This window comes from Schistocerca serialis, chromosome 5 (genome assembly GCF_023864345.2).
Source record: "Schistocerca serialis cubense isolate TAMUIC-IGC-003099 chromosome 5, iqSchSeri2.2, whole genome shotgun sequence".
In the NCBI taxonomy this organism is placed as follows: Eukaryota; Metazoa; Arthropoda; class Insecta; order Orthoptera; family Acrididae; genus Schistocerca; species Schistocerca serialis.
Genome location: NC_064642.1, coordinates 520,134,219 through 520,159,975, shown reverse-complemented (window position 1 = coordinate 520,159,975; position 25,757 = coordinate 520,134,219). Strand labels below are relative to the sequence as shown.

The 25,757-nt window shown below is 39.9% G+C and overlaps 1 protein-coding gene across 1 annotated transcript in view; it reads left to right on the top strand.

The window, feature by feature from the left end:
* The window catches only part of LOC126481187 (uncharacterized), a 402,240-nt gene that overhangs the window by 204,406 nt on the left and 172,077 nt on the right, over positions 1-25,757 (top strand). The window contains exons 19-20 of the mRNA XM_050104775.1: positions 2,821-2,906; positions 3,206-3,344. Coding sequence (XP_049960732.1) covers positions 2,821-2,906; positions 3,206-3,344 — 225 coding nt within the window. The remainder of the gene's footprint in view (positions 1-2,820; positions 2,907-3,205; positions 3,345-25,757) is intronic.

Below are 25,757 nucleotides of genomic sequence, written 5' to 3'. Positions count from 1 at the left end.
ATAATTTGTTTCATACAGGAAGGACTTTAACATTGCCTACATAAATTGAAACTTCTCATTTCACCTTTGTTTCAGTAAATATATGTGCCTGAAAAAAAAAGAAAGAAAAAAAAAGAAAAAAAAATCAAGCACTCTCAAGACGTGGTCAGGTGTCAATGTAGCTTCATACACATACACAGTCTTGGCAATATGTAAATGATTAGAGCTGCAATTCCCTGGCAGGTAGAACGACTACCAGAGTGCATTAGTGTTGCTAACGTCTGGTGTTGTTACCAGGTTTGGTAGGGCATAAAAAGCATCAGATGTTCAGTGATCAATGTGAAGGACACAGAGTTGCCATGTAATAGTGTGAGACAGAGTTACCAGTATCTGACAGTGTTTAAAAGGACTCTTATTGAGTGTCTCCACTTGGCACGTGTAATCATGCAATATTCAGATTTGTGGCCCATTCAGGTATGACAGTGTCCAATGTTGGACTGCATGTGAACATGAGCAAAAGCATACTTCTCTTGAAGGCTCCAGTCAACTACTCATAATCACCATGTAGAGGATCACCACGTTGTGCATCAAGCACATCATAACCTGTGGCTGCTTTGTAATATTTTATGTCATCCCACACTATGGTTGGAGACTGGCTGCAGCCAGATGAGGGAAGTACCATCCCATGCATGGGCTGCCTTTTTAACACCACATCACAACACAAACAGTTGTGTTTAAAGTGGTGCTGTGACAGTGAAGCATGGACTGCCAGTGAATGACATCACACTGTGTTCAGCAATTAGTTGTGTTTCTGTGCTATCCTGGGTGATAATCGTCAACGAATCCTGGGTGATAACCGTCAACGAATGGGATGGCAACCTTGGGAGAGGTGCCATTCTTCCACTGTTTTGGATAGGCACGGAGTTGTACTCTTCACATCATGGTTACAGGAATGTGGGATATATTACAGGGAGAGTGCTCATCTCTGTGCAGTCAGAAAAGCTGATGTTGGAAGGAAGGATCCAGATGGCACAGGTTGTGAAGCAGTCATTGAACCGAAGAACATTGTGTTGGGCAGCAAGCTCAGCGGGTTGGGTGGGACCACTACCTCTTGGTCAAAGTCTGTCAGTGACCATTCAAGCAGACAGTAGCTTTTTGGTTGACACACCCACATAGAATGCAGCACAGTGGTTGCAGCTTAGTTTGTGGATCACTTGACTGCTTTCACAGGTAGCCCAGCCTTTGAAAGGGTAGGTGGTGATTGTGACTTAATTGGAGTAGATGAAGGTGGGAAGATGAATGGGACATGCCTTTCATCTAGGTCTATTACATGTATATGAGCCATGAGGCAAGGGGGGTTGGAAGCAGTAATGGAATAGGGATAGACGAGGATATTGTGGAGGTTTGGTGGGTGGCAGAATTCCCATCCGAGATCAAAAACAAAGCCACACAGTTCTCGTGGTTTAAAATGCACGAAGACACAACAATACACGTGCGTCGATCAATAGTAATTTGCTTACCTGGCATGCAGCGTTTGATACTATGCTGAATCCACCCTTTTTTCCCCCTCTGAAATAGAAAAATCAAAATGGGAATACCTTAGAGAAAGAGAGAATAATTCAAAAATTTGGCAAGCTGAGATCAGTTGAGCCAAGAAAAATTCCATTAAAATAAAGTTCCACTTGGCCTAGGTTTCAGCATGTGAATTTTCTAAACAAAATATTATTGCTGAGAGCTGTGCACAGTTCATTGAAAGCAGAGGTAAGATAGTTATCTACAACTTGTGATATTACATCCTCCAAGAAATATGAAAGCTAAAATGTCAAATGGGGCTTTTTATGTCCTATAACAGTTAGAATGGTAATAAGAGATTAATTTTCTCATTTCATCGTTCAGCAGTTGCGGCCTCTGCCATGCACAAAGGTATTTCATTGTTAATTCTTCATGTAAAATATACCATACTTTTTTGTCTAATGACCAATTATCCGAAACCATATTGTACATGTTCTCTTTATTCATTTGTGGTTGATATTTTAAAATGCCCTTCATGTGGACAATTTTGAAATGAAGCAGCCGATACATCATCACTTTCCCTAATCATAGATGAATATTTGTCGGTGATGGCCTGTCTAATAAATAGTTTGCCATCACTGTATTCCAAATAGTTTAAAATACACAGGAAATCACTATTTTAAAAAGGCCTATAAATAAAACTGTTTCATAGATGGTATTGATATTTGCTATATTATTGCACAAGGTGAACCAACATAAAAGAAACAAAATTTCATTGAAATCAGTTCCATTCTATGCATAGCTGATAAATTTTCCCTATCTCTCTTAGTCTTGGAAATTGCTCTGCAGTTTGAATTTTGCCATCAGTAAAGCTGCATTCAGAATAGCTTTTGACAAGACTTATCCATACATTAGGTGAAATTCCGTAGTTAACATACCAATTGTGTAGTGTACATATTTCATTGACAGCTTTTCTGTAAAAGGTGAACCCAGGACCTGCCACTTAAATCTCATTAGCATCTGATGGTACACCTGATATTAAAAATAATCTGTGCTGTTGATGTTGAAAACACTTACCTGAAATTATTTGACTAAAATCACTGCAATGTGTAGTTGCTGGGTGTAGTAGTGCACCGATTCCTTTGTACCTGAAGATAAAAATCTTCTTTATTTTATCTAAATTACTATTATTAAAGAATCATTGCCGATGATGTCTGGGTTTTAAGAATACCCATGTCACCAGAGATACATTACTTCACAGTTGAGTCATTATTCTTAAACACGCCACTACCATGTTGGTTACCAGTTTGCCTTTCTGATTATGTGCAGATTATGGTCTCATGATGAAATATCCAACTGGGAACAATCACCAGGTGAAGATAAAACGAGAGTAAGGCCATTCAGATATCACAGAGGTAAGTCTCTAGTTAAGATTCATTGAATTGCATTTTGAGAGACAAGCAGCATTACCTAAAAATAGTGTAGAAAATGACAAGTTTAAGAACTGTAGAATAATTTATATCATTAAAACAGAGACAGATCATTAAATTATTTTAAACAAAACTACAAGCCAGGAATGAACCCAAGAGAAACAGTTTATTCTTTAAAACTCAATTATGTATCTTAGTGCATTCTTTTTGTGAATTTCCTAGATGAAAGAGATGAAAGTCCTTTACATTAAATTGTCATTTTCTAAATATTTGCTCTTACACAGATCACAGTATTTCCCCAATGAGAGTGCTGAAAACTGAGAAGCAGAACATAAATCTGAGTGGAAGTGCTGATTTTCTCCACATGGAAAATAATTCTGCAACCACTTGCTTTGATAGAGACTTTATTTCAGTGAAAAACAGGTACGATATATGGGTTCAAGATAGTTTAGAACTATTTAAGTACAACCTTAATGTACTGTTTGGTTTAATGTTTTGCATAATGTTCCTTTCATTGTGTTCCCTCACCCTATTACCTTTAACAATTACCATCTGGAAGGGAGTCTCACATAATTCCTCTCTGTATTTCTCACAGTATTACTATGTCACTAATTTTTAAAGGATAAATAGTGAAAAAAGCCATTAGTGTATCACTGGTCTGTCACCATTGTGTTCCTCAGATGAACTGTTGTTTTCTGCATTTGAGTTCCATGCCAGTTAGCACCTGTCATGGTGCAAAGAGAATACGGTTGTAGTATTGATTTATTGCCTCACTATATTCAGAGAGAAATGTACAGTTACAATTCCAAAAAACCTAGACTTGCAGCTGATAACTATGTATTTATCAGCAATTTCATAGAAGAACCCTTGTTCAGTAGCTTTACTTTCTCCTAAGTTGCAAGAAGCTATGGACTAGAGTAAACACACAGACTCTGTTAATTTCCCTGCATCAAAATAACAAAGTGACTACAACTAATTTTAGGAGGACAGCTGCCAATCAGTAACCAATTATTGAATAGTCTTAACTCATGTCTTCTGTTTTTCTAATTGTTGTCATATAGCTTTGCATCTCAGGTGTCAGTCATCTGATATTGGTTGATGACACTCATTGCCAGTTATGTAACTGCTTTCATTTTGTAGTTTCTCTGTGTAGTGTCTGTATTTCACACAACACCCTGCCTGTAGCTAGCACTGAAAGTACACAGACTATTACAATCCTGCAAAGTGAACTCAATACTGAATATTAAGAAAGAGTATGTGAGCAAATGCAGTGTGGAACTGTGCAGCTTCAACTGACATAAACATACTGTGTGGACTGCTGCATTTATCTTTTGCTATTTGTCAGAATAGCTGTTCCTTTATTTGCTTCATAATCCAGCCCTTTCTGATAGATGCCTTCATAACAGAAATTAAATTGAACAGTCTTTCCTTTTTCCAAATTTGTTTTCCCACCGACATAATTATTGTGTTATCCACAAAGGATAAAATTGTGTGGTTCTTTCTGTTAAGTTAATGTGCTGTTTATTAGCTGTTCATGGATTTATCTTCTTAAAATAACTATTTTTTAAATCCCATCATTTTCCTGTAGGATTGTTGTTACATTTATCTATATTTTGTCACACATCTATCAGCATTCCATAACTTCAGTAAAAGGTCAAATATGTTCAATATCTGGGAAGTATGTATCCGTAGCTAGAAATCTTTCTACCTCCTCATTTCAGTTAAAGGTGTTTGGAACAGAACTACACTGCATCCATTGAGAGGAAATTAAAGTTGTTCCTCCTATCATCACTGTGTGTGCACGTGTGCGAGCATGCACGCCTATGCATTGTAAATACTGTTAATGTTACGAAATATTTTTGTTGGTAATGTTCTACATCTTTGACAAACTTTAGAAATTACATTACATAGCACCATAAGCTGCTGTTTAATTCTTTTTGATTGGATATCGAGCATCCATAGTAAAAATGTCATGCACAAGAGAAAATTTTAGGTGAAGATGACATTTCAAAATTCTAGTAAAAATACAGGCAATTCATGTCAAAACCGTAATATTTATATAAGATGATTAGTCATACAGAGGTAGTTACATAGAGCATCAGTTATAGATAACCATCCAATCTAAGGAAATAGAATTGCAAAAGATCACAAACAACTGTTGTGTGAAACATCCCTAACCTGTAAATGCCATAGATCTGGTTCTAATTAATTAACCTGGTAACTAGCTGTACAAGATATTCCAAAAACTTTAAATGAATTTTTTTTTTTTTTTCATTCAAAATCTAACTTTGGTTTTTAGCATGATGTGAAAAATTTCCAGCTCTTCCTTGAGGTCCATATGTCTAGCTTTCTCTGCTTTATGTAAACTGCAAAATTTTATAGCCCAAAGAAGCAACATGGGTGCGAGCACTTGAAGAACCCAGTGTTCAGTGGACTTTCTCATGTTTTCAAAATTTTTGTTACCTTCTTATAGGGCTCCATATCAAGACTTTCTTAAAGATTGATACGCAATTTGGCAGCTTGTGCAGTTTCTGTGCTGATTGCTTGAAGAAGGTCAAGGACACTACAAACCTCCGACAGTTGTCGGAGAATGTGAATGGCATCTTTATAAATAATAATGTTATACAAGATTTTGCTTATGTTAGCGGGGATGTCTGCAAAGTTCTCTTTTACAGTTTCAGATTTCTGACAGTCTTTTTGTTGTGCCTATCTGTGACTCAGCATGTTTTACATTTTCTACCTATTTAGAATAATTATCAGTAAAGGTGCATAGACAGTCTTGCTGGAAATTCTATCTAGTAGAATTTGAGAGCTGCAGCAAAGACCATTCTTTTCCTTTAACCAACCATGTGGTTGATGGTGGTTCTGAAAGTACTTATCAACTTCACTAATAATCTTCATTATACTTGTAGATGTTACTTCTTGTACTAGTAAATTAATGTAGTGAGACAAAGAACCCTATGTTAACAAGTCAGGCAGGTTTTATTTCAAAACCTGTCTGATTTATTTTCATTCACAATGCAACCAGAAAATATTTTCTTCTGAAAATATTTTCTTCATGCATTTTAATTGAAGTTTTCAAAGACTCTGATCAGTATTTAGCTGTCTCTTGGTTAGCCTCACAATCAGTTGCTTTTACTAGACGTTCTTGTTGGCCTGTATGTGTATAGTGGTTCTATACTTAAGTCATTCTTTATATTATATCACTCATCACATAGAAGTAAAGCGCTGTTAAGCTCCTTTAACTTGTTTTATATTTGCATCATCCTCATCGACAACTTTATAAAGCACCAACCCACTTCATAATTTGACGAGATTAGGACCAACATAACCAGGCCGCAGTACTTGGATCGTGTCTTTGTATCCTTGACTTGAAGCTGCATTGAAGGCTGTATTATTAGCATAAGAGAACTTTGCCATTAATAGATCCAGTTTTGCCCTCTGTTGATCACTGGTAATAATTACAAAGTCTACCGAGCTAATTTGTTTTTTCTTCAATTTTGTTGAAGTTAAATGTTGACTTACGACATCCTACTACTAGTGTATCAGTATTACTGTTGCAACTGGAGCAACTAGAGGGAGAATCCATTTGCAGAATAGAATATTATTGTTGTGTGCTGCTGGAGCTAAATCATGTATATCTAACTCCAGAGGAGTTTAAAATTTTTCTCTCCTGTCTTCAGATGACTTTTTATTCTTTCAGTTTTGACAATGACCTCAACAGTGTAGTGCTTACAAAAAGCTTTCTTTTTTTAATAGCCATATATTGCAGTCCACTCGGTTGCTGCCTTTCTTCCAGACCTGAATAGAATGATGCTGAAAAATTACCTATGGATCATTCTTTGTCAGCCCATTCGATGAATTTTTGAGTGAACATTCGCTCATGTCTCCATAGAACATTGGTAAAATTTAACTTTCATTGAAGCAATACTGGTTGAGATTAGTCAGAGAGAGAGAGGAAGAGAGAGGGAGAGTGAGAGAGGGAGAGGGAGAGGGAGAGAGAGAGAGAGAGAGAGAGAGAGAGAGAGAGAGAGAGAGAGAGAGCACAAATTTCTGGCAACATTGAGCTTGTTTTATCTCAGGAAATATTTTATTTGAAGAAATTAAATTTGGCCATGTTTTACAACTTTGTGCGCTCTCGTAAGAATAACTATGAAACAAATTTTATGAGCCAGGAAATTTTAGATAAAGTTGCCCAAAAAAATTGGCTCCTGAACAAATTCAAAGTTTCCCTTCTTATATCTCAGGTACTGGAACATATGATGAATGTGAAACTTAGTGTGTAGTAACCTAATAGCACAAAGTTTGCAAATGCAAAGTTTCATGTATATACCACTTTCCAATACTGAATAAATGAACGCAAAGTTGAAGATCTTGTAAAAAGATAAAAAATGCAATTTTGTAAAAACATAATAAAATGCAGTATGTTCTATCTGATTTTACAAAAAAAATTGTGTTCTATAAAACTTACCAAATTGGACTCATTAGAAAGATCATGGTTTTAACCACCAAAAAGAGAGAGGTAGAGGAGTGGAAAAAAGAGTAAGTGGGTGTTTTATTGGAGGCTGTGTATGGTGGAATGGGAGCAGGGAAGGGGATACGTGGATGAAAGGCAGGGCTAACAAAGTTTGAGACCAGAGGTTACAGGAATGTGGGATATATTACAGGGAGAGTGCTCATCTTTGTGCAATCAGAAAAGCTGGTGTTGGAAGGAAGGATCCAGATGGCACAGGTTGTGAAGCAGTCATTGAACTGAAGAACATTGTGTTGGGCAGCAAGCTCAGCGGCTTGGGTGGGACCACTACCTCTTGGTCAAAGTCTGTCAGTGACCATTCAAGCAGACAGTAGCTTTTTGGTTGACACACCCACATAGAATGCAGCACAGTGGTTGCAGCTTAGTTTGTGGATCACTTGACTGCTTTCACAGGTAGCCCAGCCTTTGAAAGGGTAGGTGGTGATTGTGACTGAATTGGAGTAAATGAAGGTGGGAAGATGAATGGGACATGCCTTTCATCTAGGTCTATTACATGTATATGAGCCATGAGGCAAGGGAGTTGGAAGCAGTAATGGAATAGAGATAGACGAGGATATTGTGGAGGTTTGGTGGGTGACAGAATATCACTGTGGGAGGGGAGGGAAGTATAGTGGAGGGATATCCCTCATTTCAGGGTACGACAAGAGGTGGTTTAAACCCTGGCAGAGAATGTGATGCCGTTTCTCCAGTTCTTGGTGGCACTGAGAATGAGGGGAATGCTCCGTTGAGGCTGGGCGGTGGGACTCTGGGAAGTAGTGGGTGACGAGATAAAGCAAGGTAGATCTGCTTTTGTACGAGATTGGTAGGGTAATTACGGTCTGTGTAGTTGTTTGGTATATTTGTGGAGATGCAATACCCACAGTTGGCTAGGTTGTATGGAAGTGATTTGTTGGTATGGAATGGATGGCAGCTGTCAAAGTGGAGGTATTGCTGGTGGTTCGTAGGTTTGATATGGACAAATGTATTGAAATATCCCTCTTTGAAGCAGAGTCAGCTTCGAGGAAGGTGGCTTGTTGGGTACAGGAGGACTACGTGAAGTGAGTGGTGGAGATGATGATGAGGTTCTGAAGGAATATGAGCAGGGTGTCCTCATCCTTGATCCAGATCGTGAAGATGTCATCAGTGATTATCAACCTGGTGAGGGGGTTGGGGTTCTGAATGGTAGATTGTCCATAAACAGAATGGTGCTGTGTGGGCACCTATTGCCATATTATGGATTTGTTTGTAAGTGATACCTTCAAAAGTGTAGTAATTGTGGCTGAGAATGTAGTTGGTCGTGGTGACCAGGTAGGAAGTTGTATGTTTGGAATAATTCAGGCATTGGGAAGGGTAGTTTTCAATAATGGCAAACCCATGGGCATTAGGGATGTTAGTATAAATGGAGGTAGCATCAATTGTGATAAGTAGGACATCATGCAGTACAGGAACAGGACCTTTGAAGAGTTGATGGGGGAAATGGTTGGTGTTTTTTTATATTTTATATAGGAGGTTAGGTCACAGGCAATAGGCTGATGGTGTTGAACTATGACAGTAGAGATTCTCTCAGTGGGGACACATTAAATGGCTTCAATGTGACATCCTGGGTGCTTGGGTTTATGTACTTCAAGAAGCACATGAAAGGTAAGTGTGCAGGGAGAGGTAGGGGTGAAGAGAGAGAGACACACAAGGGAGAGGTTCTGGGATGGGACTAAGGATTTGAGGAGAGACTGGAGAGCATGCCAGATTTCTGGAATGGGGCCACTGTGACAGGGTTTGTGGGCGGACAGCTGGTGGAGTTCTTCCTACAGGCAACTCCTAAGGTTAAAAACCACAGTGGTGGAGTCTTTGTCGCAGGTACGATTATAGTTTTGGGATCAGTTTTTAGGTGGTGGATTGTGGTACTTTCTGTATATGTAAGGCTTAGTTTCCATGTTGATGGGTTGTGGAAATGATGACGAGGCAAGGTTTGAGGTTACGAAATTCTGCCATGTTAACAGGGTGATATGAGAGCAGTGGAGGTGGATCAAGGTTGAATGGAGGATGAAACAGTCGGGCATGGTTCAACTATGAATTTGGATTGACTCTGATTGGTACAGTTAATAACAAAAAAGTTCTTCACTGTAGGGACCAGGAGATGAAACAAGGTCTTTAACAAGTCCAACATGATTGAATTTTGGACTGAAGGAAAAGGTAAGGCCTTTGGAAAGAACAAATGCTTCTATGGGACTAAACCCTAGTCCTATAAAAGTATCAGTCCTTTCCAAAGACATAACCTTTTTTCCTAAACCCCAAATTCAACCATGCCCCTGCCACTCTCCACATTCCTACCTACTACATGCACCCAATGTCCATAAGCCCAACATTCCAGGATGCCACATTGTGACCAGTTACTTAGCATCCCCTGAGAAAATCTCTGCTCTCATAGACCAACACTGTCACCCAATTACCTGTAACCTGCCCTCCTATATGAAAGACGCTAACCATTTACTCCACCAACTCTCCACAGTTCCTGTCCCTTTACTACACAGCAGTCTGCTCCTCACTACTGATGCTACCTCCCTTTACACTAATATTCCTTTTGCCCATGGCCTTCCTGCTACTGATCACTACCTTTCCCAATGCCTGACTTACTCCAAACTGACAACCTCCTTCCTAGTCACCATGACCAACTATATCCTCACCCACAGTTACTTTACCTCTGAAGGAATCACTTACAAACAAATAGTGGTACAGCACTGGGCACCAACTTGTGCCAACCTATTCGTGGATGATGTAGAGGAAACCTTCCTAACCACCCAGAATCCCAAACTCTTTACCTGGTTCATATTATATTGACATCTTCATGATCTGAATCAAGGGTGATGACATCCCATCCACACTCCTCCAGAACCTCATCCCCTTCTCCTGCATTCGTTTCACCTGGTCTTTCTGAACCCAACAAGCCACCATCCTCAATGTTCATCTCAACTTCAAAGACCGTCGCATCTGTAGTGACGAATAATTCCTCTCAAAATATACCAAGTGTCTCACCGAGGCCTTCACAGACCATAATTACAGACAGTAATTACAGAAACAGATCTCCCTTGAATTCTCTCTCGAGTCACCCGCCACTCCCAGAGTCCCACTGACCAGCCACAAAGTACCAAGGACTGGAGCAACTGGATCACATTCTCTTCCAGGGTTTCAGTTACCTCCTGTCTACCCTGAAATGAGGCATATCCTACCTACTAGCCTTCCTGTCCCTCCCAAAATAGTATTCCACCACCCTCCAAACCTCTGCAATATCCTCTTTCCTCCTTGTTCCACCTCTCTCCCAAACCTTCCCCTCATAGCTCATATCCCTTTAAAAGACCTAAATGCAAAACTTGTCCCATACATCCTTTCCCCCCCCCCCCCCCACCACCACCACCACCACCACCACCACCACATACACGTGCCACAAGCATCATCTATCTCATCAAAGGCAGGACTACTTGTGGAAGCAGTCATGTAATCTACTAACAAGGTACCATCACTGTGCTGTGTTCTACCTGGGCATGACAACCAAAAAGCTGTCTGTTTGCATGCACAGGCATTGGCAAACTGTGGCCAAGAGACAGCTTGACAACCCAGTTGATGGGTATAGTGCCCAACACAACATTCATTTCAATGGCTGCTTCACAGCCTGCATGATCTGGATCCTTCTTACCAGCTCTAGCTTTCCTGAACTGCACAGGTGGCATTGCTGCCTGCAATATATGCTATGTTCCCATACAGCCCCCCCCCCCCCCCCCCCCCCAGTGTCAACCTTTGTTAGTCCCTGTCCTTCAGTCCCTTTGCCTTCACCACTCCACACCAAACCACACCAAACCACTCACAGTCCTTTCTCCCCCTTCTCTACTCCCCAGTTCCGTGCTGATCGTACTGATTGCACCTAGTTGCCTTATGCCCTCCCTAACACATCCCTACGTGATTCCACATGCCGCACTTTACTGTTCCTCGCCCTACCCTGCTCTCTCCCCCCACCCAGCCTCCTCCTTACCCCCACCATCCATATTGCTTCCCCCATCATGTGCAGTTGCTCACGGTTCGACCTTTGTGGCCAGAGACAGTTGTCACATGTGTGTGAGTTGTGCTTGCATGAATGTGTGTGTTGTCTACTTTAGAAGAAGGTTGTTTGGCCAAAAGCACGCATGTTTAGCAGTTTTTTCGTTGTGCCTGTCTGTGACTCAGCACCACTTCTATATGATGAGAAACAATCTATCCTTTTCATTGTGTTGTCATTACTCCAGCCTGGATTTTCCGCAGTTTTGTCGTACATTTTTACAAAAAATTCTACCATCATTGCAGAATGACGTAAAAATGGCAAAAATACCGAAATGAGCTCATTGTGATAGACATACAATGAATTAATAAAGTTTCAATAAAATAGGACAAAAACTTGAAAGGAATTATGTAATATTCATCTGATTATATCTTTACAATGTACTCTGTCATTCACTACAGTGAATTGTCCTTCCAACTCAGAAGTGTAACTAAGTGGCTAGGTTTTTATTGCAAGATGGCATATTCTTAATATGCGATATCATGGATATCCTAATGCACGACAGTATTGCATATTACACACAGTCTCATATTAAAATAACTTCAGCATGTCATCCAATTAGCTGGAGTCATATTTTTACCAAGTGGTTAGACAATTTTGTGAACTTTATGAAGCCACCTAGTGGTAATACTACTATTATTTTAATACATGATGACAGGGTTGCCACAGGTTCTGAAATTCAGGGAATGTCATGGAATTTCAAACACATCAGGGAAATCATGGAAATTTGAAGGGGGGAAAAAAACAGGAAAAACCTCGTTTTTATCTCAGTAGATGAAATGGTCTGGTTACTGAGGTGTCATGCGTTGTCACTGGCTGGGCACAACGGAGTTTGTGCACTACTTCCCTGCTCCCCCATTCTTACTCCTTCTCCCCTTCCTACCACTACCACTCCCCTCAGGTTGCAATCAGTGCTGTCAAAATATGTATATATTTGCACTATTTTTTCTTGTACCATAGCTGCAAAGACAGATTGAGATTTAAAAATTTGTCAGGGAAAACTGCTAAAACTTGTCTGGAAATCAGGGAAGTAGCAGGGAAGTTCACTTGTGGCAACTCTGGATGAGCTTCACATCACATTTAGGTGATACACAAAGCAAGAGAAAAACGTTACCACGCAATCTGTTTATCACTCCTTTCCACACATTCGTGGAATTCATGGGAATGTTAAAAATGCATTATCCGCAAGAAATAGAATCTTGTTGGGCAAATATCTCGGGTGCATTAGTAATCTCCTTTTTGATTACAAAGTTATTTTGAGTGGCCTACTTGAGAGCATTAACAATGGAAAGTGTCATAAACAGCCTCTTGAAAACAGGACTCTTCTTGTGTTACAGACAAATACAGTACTTCGAGACAATGATTTTGTAATACACCAAGAGTCTCACATACAAGATGCAAACAACGGAGTTAATGTAGGTCCAAATGGTATCTGTCCAACTCCCAAAATCAGCAAGCCACATCTAGAACCACCAGCTCTAGTAAAATTAGCACGTTCTGAATCTATTAAGTAGCTAACATTGTCTCCCTATAGGGAACATCTGAAAGAGAAGAAATCTGTGGTGGTATCAAAGGAAACAAGTGAAAGTTTTGTTCTTGAAAAATAACAACACAGGTAACATAATCAGCCAGTTTTTTGGGGTTTGATACAAATTTAATTGAGGTCAATGCTTTAGAAATGGAGTGTGAAGGAGAAGACACTGAATACATATTCTGCAGTGCTCATTTCTCTAAACTGAAGACAAACCGAGAGAAATTGGCACAGTACCTGGAATGCTAACCTAGGCTCCCAAAAATGTTGTCTCGAAAAAGAGCTTTCGTATGTCTGGACTGCACTTTATTTGCACAAAAAACAGAGAATTTTGGAGAGGTAATAAGGAAGAGAATATTTTTATGTTAGGGTTCATCAGTTCATGTGTGGGTCAATAGTCAATATTTTTTTCTCTGACCATCTCATACTGTGTGTGTGTGTGTTTCCCAAATTCACACATATGAAATATTTAATAGCATGAATTCATTGAGTAAAATTTAAGTACAATGATATTATGTACATTTCCAATTAACGAACTTACAGTTATATCAAGTATTGTAATATGAAGTGGTGAAATGTGAGATAGGGAAGTTTCACGTCATAAAGGAGGCTACTGTGGGGTCCATCCACCACTTGCATGAATCACTTGCCTCATTTGATGAGGCATGGAAACAGTCTGCCTCTTGGAATATGTCTCATTGTCCACAAGACTGTCCAGTGTATCCCACACTTTGTCCCACAGTTGGTTAGGTGTGCATGGGCTGGTGTTGGCCAGTGGAAGTGCTTGTGACACTCCATTTTGGGACATAGATTGACATCACGATTCAAAGCCTGGCACTGGTAAGTCAATCAGATCGACATTAGCCTGTTGTGACAACCATTGCTGAACTATTTGACTTGAGTGAACCAGTGCACTCCACTGGGATAGCGCATCCTCACACTCTGTACCATAGTACGTTTCGTGATGGATCTGCAGTAAGTTGACCATAAATTCATTGAAGTATCCCTGCCACATCTGATGACATTCATCCACAGCATGAGACAATGATGCGTTCAACATGTGAATGTTGAGTCACATACTGTGGGTCATAACATGCTCTCCATAGTCTACAGACTATCACTGGACCCCTCATTAAGTGAGCTAAATATTGACTCATCTGAAAACATTATGTGGTACCAGTCATGTTGTACATTTGATTCAGTGAAGGAAAGCCTAAATTTTGAATTGAACAGTGTTTAAAAATGGGCGTTTTACACGTGTCATGTGACACATGGTCTTGCTGAGTCATCGACACTTTTCCTAAGCCCGACATTTGAAGCCAACCAATTACCTCTGCCTTGTGTCACTGCTTAATCCACTTCTGGGCACAGTGAGGTTGAATGCCACACCTGGCTTCAGTTTCATGTGTGCTGAAACCATTACACTGGACAAGTGCCAGGACATTCTCTCTCGTGGCCTACATAAGATGAAACATCCTGGCAGTAAGTGACTATTTGTCATATACCCATCTGTGGCACAATGTGTTTCGTGTTGAGCTGACATTGGCTATATTCGTGTTACACTTGAAACACATCAACAAACAATACAATTTGTTAAGCAAATCAGCAGCCAGTTGTACAAAGGAAGTTTTATTTGTCTATTGGTTTCAGGCCCCTAGTGCCCTCTTTCAGAAGATTAGAATGATTGCATTACAAGCGAGTGTCAGAAATAAGCAGGTGATGTAGCGTATTACTGTAGTCATGTGGATCATATTGCATGTACAAATGTGGTAAAGCTACTATGATCCCCATTACTACAGTAAAATGCTGCATACACTGGCCTATTTTTGACACTCACAAATAATGTGATATTTCTAATCTTCTGAAGAAGGGTGCTATGTACACGAAACTTGAAGATATAAAATTTATTATGTGCAGCTGGTTGGTTGTCCCCCTCCCCCCCAACAAATACACCTACTATTGATGAAGATGGATAAAGGACTAAACAATACGATGTAAAGAAATAAGATATCGAAGGGTTGCAAACCCCAATTACTTCAGGAGAATTCCAGAGCCTCAAACACTGCCATGGGTGACCATGTAACTGTACAGATTTACTCTTACTTGTTTATTTGAGGTAAAGCCTTTAGACATTTGAAACGATAAGTGTTATAACATACATTAAAACAGTGTGTGGTAATTATACATACTCACAGAAAATCGAAAAGGTCTATATAGAAGGAAATAAATTCACTGTGAAAAGTGTTACATTTTGTGCTGCTGCCATTGCTAGTGTATGTTGCATTACCACTGGTGTAAGCTGTGCACAAATAAAGATACCTGAGCTTATCAAGACATGCAAATTGTTTTGTGTTATCAGCTATACATTTAATGAAAAAATTAATTTAATATGCAATGTGTGATACCTGTTGATGACTTCAATTCCCAATGTTGTGCAATTGTTCCACAGATAAGTCAAAAAGTTGTTTTCAGTAAAACTGGAGCTTTTGGAATGTATCAAGAACATTCCAGGTTATCTCGAATTAAAGTGTGGTCATGACAAAATTTAGATGATGATGACATCCTCATGGGTAAAATATTCCAGAGGTAAAATAGTCCCCCATTCGGAACTCCGGGCGGGGACTGCTCAGGAGGGCATTGTTATTAGGAGAAAGAAAACTGGCGTTCCACAGATCGGAGCGTGGAATGTCAGATCCCTTAATTGGGCACGTAGGTTAGAAAATTTAAAAAGGGAAATGGATAGGTTAATGTTAGATATAGTGGGAATTAGTGAAGTTTGGTGGCAGGAGGAACAAGACTTCTGGTCAGATGAATACAGGGTTATAAATACAAAATCAATTAGGGATAATGCAAGAGTAGGTTTAATAATGAATAGGAATGTTGGTAAGATACTACAAACAGCATAATGAATGAATTATTGTGGCCAAGATAGATACGGAGCCCACAAGTTTATATGCCAACTAGCTCCCAGATGATGAAGAGATTGATGAGAAGTACTATGAGATAAAAGAAATTATTCAGATAATGAAGGAGGCGAAAATTTAATAGTCATAGGCGACTGGAACTCGATAGTAGGAAAAGGTAGAGAAGGAAACGTAGTAGGTTAATATGGAATGGGAGTAAGGAATTGAAAGAGGAAGCCGCCTGGTAGAATTTTGCACAGAGCATAACTTAATCATAGCTAACACTTGGTTCAAGAATCACAAAAGAAGGTTGTATACGTGGAAGAAGCCTGGAGATACTGGAAGGTCTCAGGTAGATTGTATAATGGTAAAACAGAGATTTAGGAACCAGGTTTTAAATTGTAAGAGATTTCCAGGGGCAGATGTGGACTCTGACCACAATTTATAGGTTGTAAACTGTAGAATAAAACTGAAGAAACTGCAAAAAGATGGGAATTTAAGGAGATGGGACCTGGATAAACTGACTAAACCAGAAATAAAACTGTGTGCCCGACCGAGACTCGAACTCAGGACTTTTGCCTGCATGGTTCGCAGGAGAGCTTCGGTAAAGTTTGGAAGGTAGGAGACGAGGTACTGGCAGAAGTAAAGCTGTGAGTACCGGGCGTGAGTCGTACTTCGGTAGCTCAGTTGGTAGAGCACTTGCCCGCGAAAGGCGAAGGTCCCGAGTTCGAGTCTCGGTCAGGCACACAGTTTTAATCTGCCAGGAAGTTTCATATCAGCGCACACTCCGCTGCAGAGTGAAAATCTCATTCTGGAAACATCCCCCAGGCTGTGGCTAAGCCATGTCTCCGCAATATCCTTTCTTTCAGGAGTGCTAGTTCTGCAAGGTTCGCAGGAGAGCTTCTGTAAAGTTTGGAAGGTAGGAGACGAGGTACTGGCAGAAGTAAAGCTGTGAGCACCGGGCGTGAGTCGTGCTTCGGTAGCTCAGTTGGTAGAGCACTTGCCCGCGAAAGGCAAAGGTCCCGTGTTCAAGTCTCGGTCGGGCACACAGTTTTAATCTGCCAGGAAGTTTCATATCAGCGCACACTCCGCTGCAGAGTGAAAATCTGAGATTGCGAAGGTTAGGTGGACGGCGGAAAGACACTCTTGGCGGAGTGGGGAGGATTTCGCAACCTGTTAGTTCATCCCTATGAAATCCCCAAACCACCTTCCCTACCCTCTGGCTCCTATCCTTGTAACCGCCCCCGGTGCAAACCTGTCACATGCACCCTCCCACCACCACCTACTCCAGTCCTGTAACCCGGAAGGTGTACACGATCAAAGGCAGAGCCATGTGTGAAAGCACCCACGTGATTTACCAACTGACCTGCCTACACTGTGATGCATTCTATGTGGGAATGACCAGCAACAAACTGTCAATTCGCACGAATGGACACAGGCAGACAGTGTTTGTTGGTAATGAGGATCACCCTGTGGCTAAACATGCCTTGGTGCACAGCCAGCACATCTTGGCACAGTGTTACACCGTCCGGATTATCTGCATACTTCCCACCAACACCAACCTATCCGAACTCCAGAGATGGGAACTTGCCCTTCAGTATATCCTCTCTTCTCGTTATCCACCAGGCCTCAATCTCCGCTAATTTCAAGTTGCCGCCACTCATACCTCACCTGTCTTTCAACAACTTCTTTGCCTCTACAGTTCCGCCTCGATTGACATCTCTGCCCAAACTCTTTGTCTTTAAATATGTCTGCTTGTGTCTGTTTGTGTGGATGGATATATATGTGTGTGTGTGTGTGTGTGTGTGTGTGTGTGTGTGTGTGAGTGAGTGTATACCTGTCCTTTTTTCCCACTAAGGTAAGTCTTTCCGCTCCCGGGATTGGAATGACTCCTTACCCTCTCCCTTAAAACCCACATCCTTTCATCTTTCCCTCTCCTTCCCTCTTTTCTGATGAGGCAACCGTTGTTTGCGAAAGCTAGAATTTTGTGTGTATGTTTGTGTTTGCTTGTGTGTGTTCGACCTGCCAGCGCTTACCAAACTATTAGTTTAATAAGCCACGGCTGCAAAATACTAATGCGAATTCTTTACAGACGAATGGAAAAACTGGTAGAAGCCAACCTCGGGGAAGATCAGTTTGGATTCCGTAGAAATGTTGGAACACCTGAGGCAGTACTGACCCTATGACTTATCTTAGAAAATAGATTAAGGAAAGGCAAACTTACGTTTCTAGCTTTTGTAGGCTTAGAGAAAGCTTTTGACAATATTGACTGGAATACTCTCTTTCAAATTCTGAAGGTGGTAGGGGTAAATCACAGGGAGCAAAAGGCTATTTACGATTTGTACAGAAACCAGAAGGCAGTTACAAGAGCGTACGGGCATGAAAGGGAAGCAGTAGTTGGGAAGGGAGTGAGACAGGGTTGTAGCCTCTCCCCAATGTTATTCAATCTGTATATTGAGCAAGCAGTAAAGGAAGCAAAAGAAAAATTTGGAGTAGGAATTAAAATTCATGGAGAGGAAATAAAAACTTTGAGGTTCGCTGATGACATTGTAATTCTGTCAGAGACAGCATAGGACCTGGAAGAGCAGCTGAATGGAATGGACAGTGTCTTGAAAGGAGGATACAAGATGAACGTCAACAAAAGCAAAACAAAGATAATGGAATGTAGTCGAATTAAATTGGGTGATACTGTGGGAATTAGATTAGGAAATGAGAGACTTAAAGTAGTAAAGGAGTTTTGCTATTTGGGAAGCAAAATAACTGATGATGGTCGAAGTAGAGAGGATATAAAATGTAGACTGGCAATTGCAAGGAAAGCGTTTCTGAAGAAGAGAAATTTGTTAACATTGAGTATAGATTTAAGTGTCAGGAAGTCATTTCTGAAAGTATTTGTATGAAGTGTAGCCATGTATGGAAGTGAAACGTGGACGATACATAGTTTAGACACGAAGAGAATATAAGCTTTTGAAATGTGGTGCTACAGAAGAATGCTGAAGATTAGATGGGTAGATCACATAACTAATGCGGAGGTATTGAATAGAATTGGAGAGAAGAGAAATTTGTGGCAAAGCTTGGTTAGAAGAAGGGGTCAGTTGGTAGGGCATAGTCTGAGGCATCAAGGGATCACCAATTTAGCATTTGGAGGGTAGCTTGGAGGGTAAAAATCGTAGAGGGAGACCAAGAGATGAATACACTAAACAGATTCAGAAGGATGTAGGTTGCAGTAGGTACTAGGAGATGAAGAAGCTTGCACAGGATAGAGTAGCATGGAGAGCTGCATGTCTCTGGACTGAAGACCACAACAACAATATTTTCTGATGTGCATGAGAGACTTGTGGATGTAGTTATGATTTCCCTTATCCTCACTGACATCTAATTATGTGACTAACATCTCATCTCCTAATGACAGATCATTTAAAAACAACTGTTTTCGCTTTAACACTTCACCTGAAAGGAAAAATGCTACATCATTCCATTATGAAGGGGCCAGAATTTTATCGTCATCATTAACTAACTATAGAGTATGGCTGAAAGGAAAGATATAAAACTAAATATGTAAAATTCTTGTGATGATTTTTTTTCACCCATATAGTTTTGGAGCAGTTTTGAGAATTTGCTTTTTTATTAATTACAAATCCTTAAATGTACCCACTTGGATTTTCCCCAGAAATATTTTAAAAATTTAGTTTTTATTTGGTCATAAATTGATGATGATGCCTTTTTTTTTGTGCTTCATTGTAATGGCTCATTCTCTCCCTGGTTTCTTCTAAAAATGTCTGCTGGTGGGTATCATATACGAGGTGGATTCAAGTTCTAAGGCCTCCGATAAACTGGCATTACTTCTCGATGTAATCGCCCTTGAGATGTACACATTTTTCACAACGCTGACGCCATGATTCCATGGCAGCGGCAAAGGCTTCTTTAGGAGTCCGTTTTGACCACTGGAAAATCGCTGAGGCAATAGCAGCACGGCTGGTGAACGTGCGGCCACAGAGAATGTCTTTCATTGTTGGAGAAAGCCAGAAGTCACTAGCAGCCAGGTCAGGTGAGTAGGAAGCATGAGGAATCACTTCAAAGTTGTTATAACGAAGAAACTGTTGCGTAACGTTAGCTCGATGTGCGGGTGCGTTGTCTTGGTGAAACAGCACACGCGCAGCTCTTCCCGGACGTTTTTGTTGCAGTGCAGGAAGGAATTTGTTCTTCAAAACATTTTCGTAGAATGCACCTGTTACCGTAGTGCCCTTTGGAACGCAGTTGGTAAGGATTACGCCCTCGCTGTCCCAGAACATGGACACCATCATTTTTTCAGCACTGGCGGTTACCCGAAATTTTTTTGGTGGCGGTGAATCTGTGTGCTTCCATTGACCTGACTAGCGCTTTGTTTTTGGATTGAAAAATGGCATCCACGTCTCATCCATTGTCACAACTGACGAAAAGAAAGTCCCATTCATGTTGTCATTGCGTGTCAACATTGCATGCCACACGGGCAGCCATGTGGTCGTCTGTCAGCATTCGTGGCACCCACCTGGATGACACTTTTCGCATTTTCCGGTCGTCACGCAGGATTGTGTGCACAGAACCCACAGAAATGCCAACTCTGGAGGCGATCTGTTCAACAGTCATTTGGCGGTCCCCCAAAACAATTCTCTCCACTTTCTCGATCATATCGTCAGACCGGCTTGTGCGAGCCCGAGGTTGTTTCGGTTTGTTGTCACACGATATTCTGCCTTCATTAAACTGTCGCACCCACAAACGCACTTTCGACACATCCATAACTCCATCACCACATGTCTCCTTCAACTGTCGATGAATTTCAATTGGTTTCACACCATGCAAATTCAGAAAACGAATGGTTGCACGCTGTTCAAGTAAGGAAAACGTCGCCATTTTAAGTATTTAAAACAGTTCTCATTCTCGCCGCTGGCGGTAAAATTCCATCTGCCGTACGATGCTGCCATCTCTGGGACGTATTGACAATGAACGCAGCCTCATTTTAAAACAATGCGCATGTTTCTATCTCTTTCCAGTCCGGAGAAAAAAAATCGGAGGCCTTAGAACTTGAATGCACCTCGTATTAGTGAAGTGAGGCGCAGTATGCTTTGAGAATTATTGCAGCTGCTGTCTGAACATACCTCTTCTTTCTCTGATTAGATTAGATTAGATTTACTTTCATTCCAATTGATCCGTAGTGAGGAGGTCCTCCAGGATGTGGAACATGTCAGAAAAACAACAATACATGACAAATATTTAAACTAAAACAAATAAGCTAATGTACCATTCCACAGGTCCCAAGTGGAATGATCGTCATTTTTTAATGAACACTAAGAGTCATTTTACAAATACTATTGCACTGAATTTAAAATAAAAAAGTTTTATATTTATTTATAAGGTAAGAAACATGTAATACAACTACTGTAATACTTATTTACAATGAACACATTACTGCACTGAAATGGTGCAGAAGTTAGATTATACTTACACACACACACACACACACACACACACACACACACACACACACACACAAATTTTCAGTGAACACATTACTGCACTGAAATTGTGCAGAAGTTATGTTGTACTTATATACAAATCAGTTGGTTTTCCTCAGAAATTCATCAATGGAGTAGAAGGAGTTGGCCACCAATAAATCCTTTAGGCTTCTCTTAAACTGAATTTCATTGGTTGTTAAGCTTTTTATGGCTGCTGGCAAGTTATTGAAAATGTGTGTTCCTGAATAATGCACACCTTTTTGTACAAGACTAAGTGACTTTAAATCCTTGTGAAGATTATTCTTATTTCTAGTATTGATTCCATGAATTGAGCTGTTGGTTTGAAAAAGTGATATATTTTTAATGACAAATTTCATTAAGGAATAAATATATTGGGAAGCTGTAGTTAGTATCCCTAGTTCCCTAAACAGGCTTCTGCAGGATGTTCTTGAGTTCACACCACATATAATTCTTACTGCACGTTTTTGTGCCCGGAAAACTTTAGCTTGGCTTGATGAATTACCCCAGAAAATAATCCCATATGACATTATGGAATGAAAGTAAGCATAGTATGCCAGCTTTTTCATTTTTATATCCCCTATGTCTGACAAAATTCGCATTGCAAACAGAGATTTGTTAAGACGCTTCAGCAGTTCTGTGGTGTGCTCCTCCCAGTTGAATTTATTATCAAGCTGTAATCCCAAGAATTTAACACCGTCCACTTCTTCTATCTTCTTGTCATCATATGTTAGACATATACTCTTGGGACACCCCTTACAAGTTCTGAACTGCATGTAGTGTGTTTTTTCAAAGTTTAGTGACAAAGAATTGGCTAGGAACCAGTGATTAATGTCTACAAATATTTTATTGGCTGATCTTTCTAAGACTACACTTGATTTGCTATTTATTGCAATGTTTGTATCATCAGCAAACAAAACAAACTTGGCATCTGGTAATGTTACTGATGAAAGGTCATTGATATACACAAGAAAAAGTAAGGGCCCCAAAATGGAACCTTGTGGGACCCCACATGTAATTAGTTCCCAGTTGGATGATGCCTGATAGCTTGATACATGTCTCTTTCCTAATAACACCCTTTGTTTCCTGCCAGAGATATAAGATTTGAACCATTTTGCAGCATTTCCTGTTACACTATAATATTCTAGTTTACTTAAAAGGATATTGTGATTTACACAGTCAAATGCCTTTGACAGATCACAAAATATACCAGTTGCCTGCAATTTTTTGTCTAATGAATTAAGTACATTTTCACTGTAAGTGTAGATAGCCTTCTCAATATCAGAACCTTTTAGAAATCCAAACTGTGACTTTGACAGTATGTTATTTGAGATAAGATGGTTATAAAGACGACTGTACATTACTTTTTCGAAAATTTTTGAGAATTCTGGCAACAGTGAAATTGGACGGAAATTTGATGCTATTTCTTTATCTCCCTTCTTAAACAGTGGCTTAACTTCAGCATATTTCAGCCATTCGGGAAATATTCCACTGATAAACGACTGGTTACACAGATAGCTTAATATGTTACTTAGCTCAGAATCACATTCTTTAATTAACTTTGTTGATATTTCATCATACCCACTAGATGTTTTTGATTTTAAAGATTTTATGATGGACATTATTTCTGTTGGGGTAGTGAGGGTCAAATTCATATTATGGAAGTTACTTGAAATGTCTGGTCTAAGGTAATCCATAGCAGCATCTACCGAACCTGACAACCCCATCTTTTCAGTAACAGTTATAAAATGTTTGTTAAAAAGTTCTGCAACACTATACACATCTGTCACCAATGCATCATTTACTCTTAATGCTATTTGTTCCTCTTCATGTCTGGTTCTACCGGTCTCCTCCTTCACTATATCCCATATTGTCTTTATTTTGTTATCTGATATGACTATCTTTTCCTTGTAATATATTTGCTTTGACATCCGTATTACAGTCTTTAATATTTTGCAGTATTTCTTATAATGTGCTATAGCATCAACATTGGAAATGTTTCGGATTGACAGATACAGTTTTCTTTTTGTTTTACAAGATACCCCTATTCCTCGAGTAATCCATGGCTTCTTTGTAGACTTTGCTCTAACCTTGGTAAGTTTTGGGGGAAAGCAGTGTTCAAATAAGGTAAGCACTTTATTAGCAAAAATGTTATATTTTTCATTCATGCCATGAGCACTGTAAACATCAGTCCAGTGAATGTCTCTGAGGAGTGTCCTAAAATAATCAATTTTTGGCTTACTGATTACCCTCTTGAGCTCAGATTTAACAGATTTTATATCCTGTTCAGTATTAACATTTAACAGAAGGAACTGCATGTCATGGTCTGAGAGGCCATTGACTATTGGTTTTGTAATATAATTTTGTTCATTTGACTTTTCTATAAAGATATTATCAATGGCTGTTTGTGAGCAAGTGGTTATCCTAGTGGGGAACTTTACTGTGGGAATTAAGTTGAATGATAGTGTTACTAACTCAAATAGGTTCTTATTGGGAGAGTCTTTAAGGAAATCTACATTGAAATCACCAGCAACCACTATTTCTTTGTTTTTGGTTGTTAAATGGGCTAGTACAGCTTCAAGGTGGTTTACAAACAGATTAAAGTTACCTGCAGGTGCTCGATATACACTTAATATTATGAAAGATTTTTTGTGAAAATCTAATTCTGTTGCACATGCTTCCATATGCTGTTCTAGGCAAAATTTATGAATGTCTATGTTCTTAAATTTATGACAGTTCCTGATGAATGTGGCAACTCCTCCTTTCTCCATTTCTGATCTACAATAGTGAGATGCTAACCTAAACCCTGTAACACTTAAAAGTTCTATACCAGTGGTCACATGATGTTCAGAGAGGCAGATTATGTCAGCTGGGTTTGAAGACTCTAATTCATCTATGCAGATAGTTAATTCATTAAATTTATTTCTCAGTCCTCGAATATTTTGATGCAATAAAGATAGCTGACATTTCATATTGACTGACTTAAAATTGGATGGAGTTAAAATATCTGCTGACAGTTGAAAATTCTTAACCAATGGCTGTTTATGTTGATGTAATAAGCTGGAATTATGTTTTTTGATTTCTTTCTCAAACTGAAGGTTTGTCCCAGTTCTAACCTCTCTTAAAATTTGTTTTCTTTCTGTCCTCCCTACCCTAAAAAAGGGTCTTTTCTGAATCCTATAACCACTGGTATTTTACCACTCATGACAGTGCCTCCCCCCTTTAACTTTCCTGCTATTTCCCCAGCCAATTTACCCTTCCCCTTCCTGTTGAGGTGAAGGCCATGCCTAGTATAATCCCACCTACTGACAGAATCAACATGAACCACACCAATGTGTGACCCCGCACCCGACATGAGCAGCCGTTCCAGCTCCAAATTAACTCTCTTGACAGAAGAGTTCAAATGAGGTCGGTCATGGCGCCCAAGAACAGATACAAACTCAACACTGGTATGCCTCGATGCTGATGCAATCTTCGCCAGGTCACACTCTATGCTGTACCCAGGATCTCTGTCAATACTGTTACCTGCCCCACCCACTATAACCACGGTGTCTTCCTTAGTGAAATCTTTGCAAAGTGATCCTAAATCCTCTGTCACCTGCTCCAGACCAGCACTAGGTTTAAAAAAATTGGTGACCTGGTATTCTGATCCTAGTTCATCCTGCAAGAGTTGGCCAACACCTCTTCCATGGGAACTACCTAACAACAACACTTTCTTTCTCTTTACTGATTTCCCTACATTCTTACTTTTCAATTTGCTGCTGAAAGTTTGTTGTGCCCTGTCTACACCTGTAACTGCTTGAGGCTCACCAGCTTCTAACTGAAGCAACAGGTCAAATCTATTTTCCACATTCACCATAAAGCTGTCAGACAAAGTTCTAGGCCTGTTCCTCCTGTTGCCTGTTGCCACTTCCCACCTCTCTTTACCCTTCTCCCTCCTTAACCTGTCAAGATCTCCCCTGGCCTTGTCTAACTCAGCCTGAAGGGCAGCAATTTTCCCCTCCTGTTCCAGTATCTTCCTATCTCTACTACAAATCCTACAAAACCACTGATGAGTCTCATTTACTTCCCCTATTCCCACGCCACTACAGTCACCCACATGGAAAAAACTACAGCACCCATCACACCAAAGCCCCGACCTAACAATTCTACGGCAAGTCAAGCACTTTTCACTCATGATAAACGTAATAATTTATTAAGAATAAGTCAGTTAAATTACAGATAAACACGAAAATATGGTTACACAAATTTGGCCTATACGCAACTGTGTGTAAACAAAAACAAAAGTGCAAAGTTTC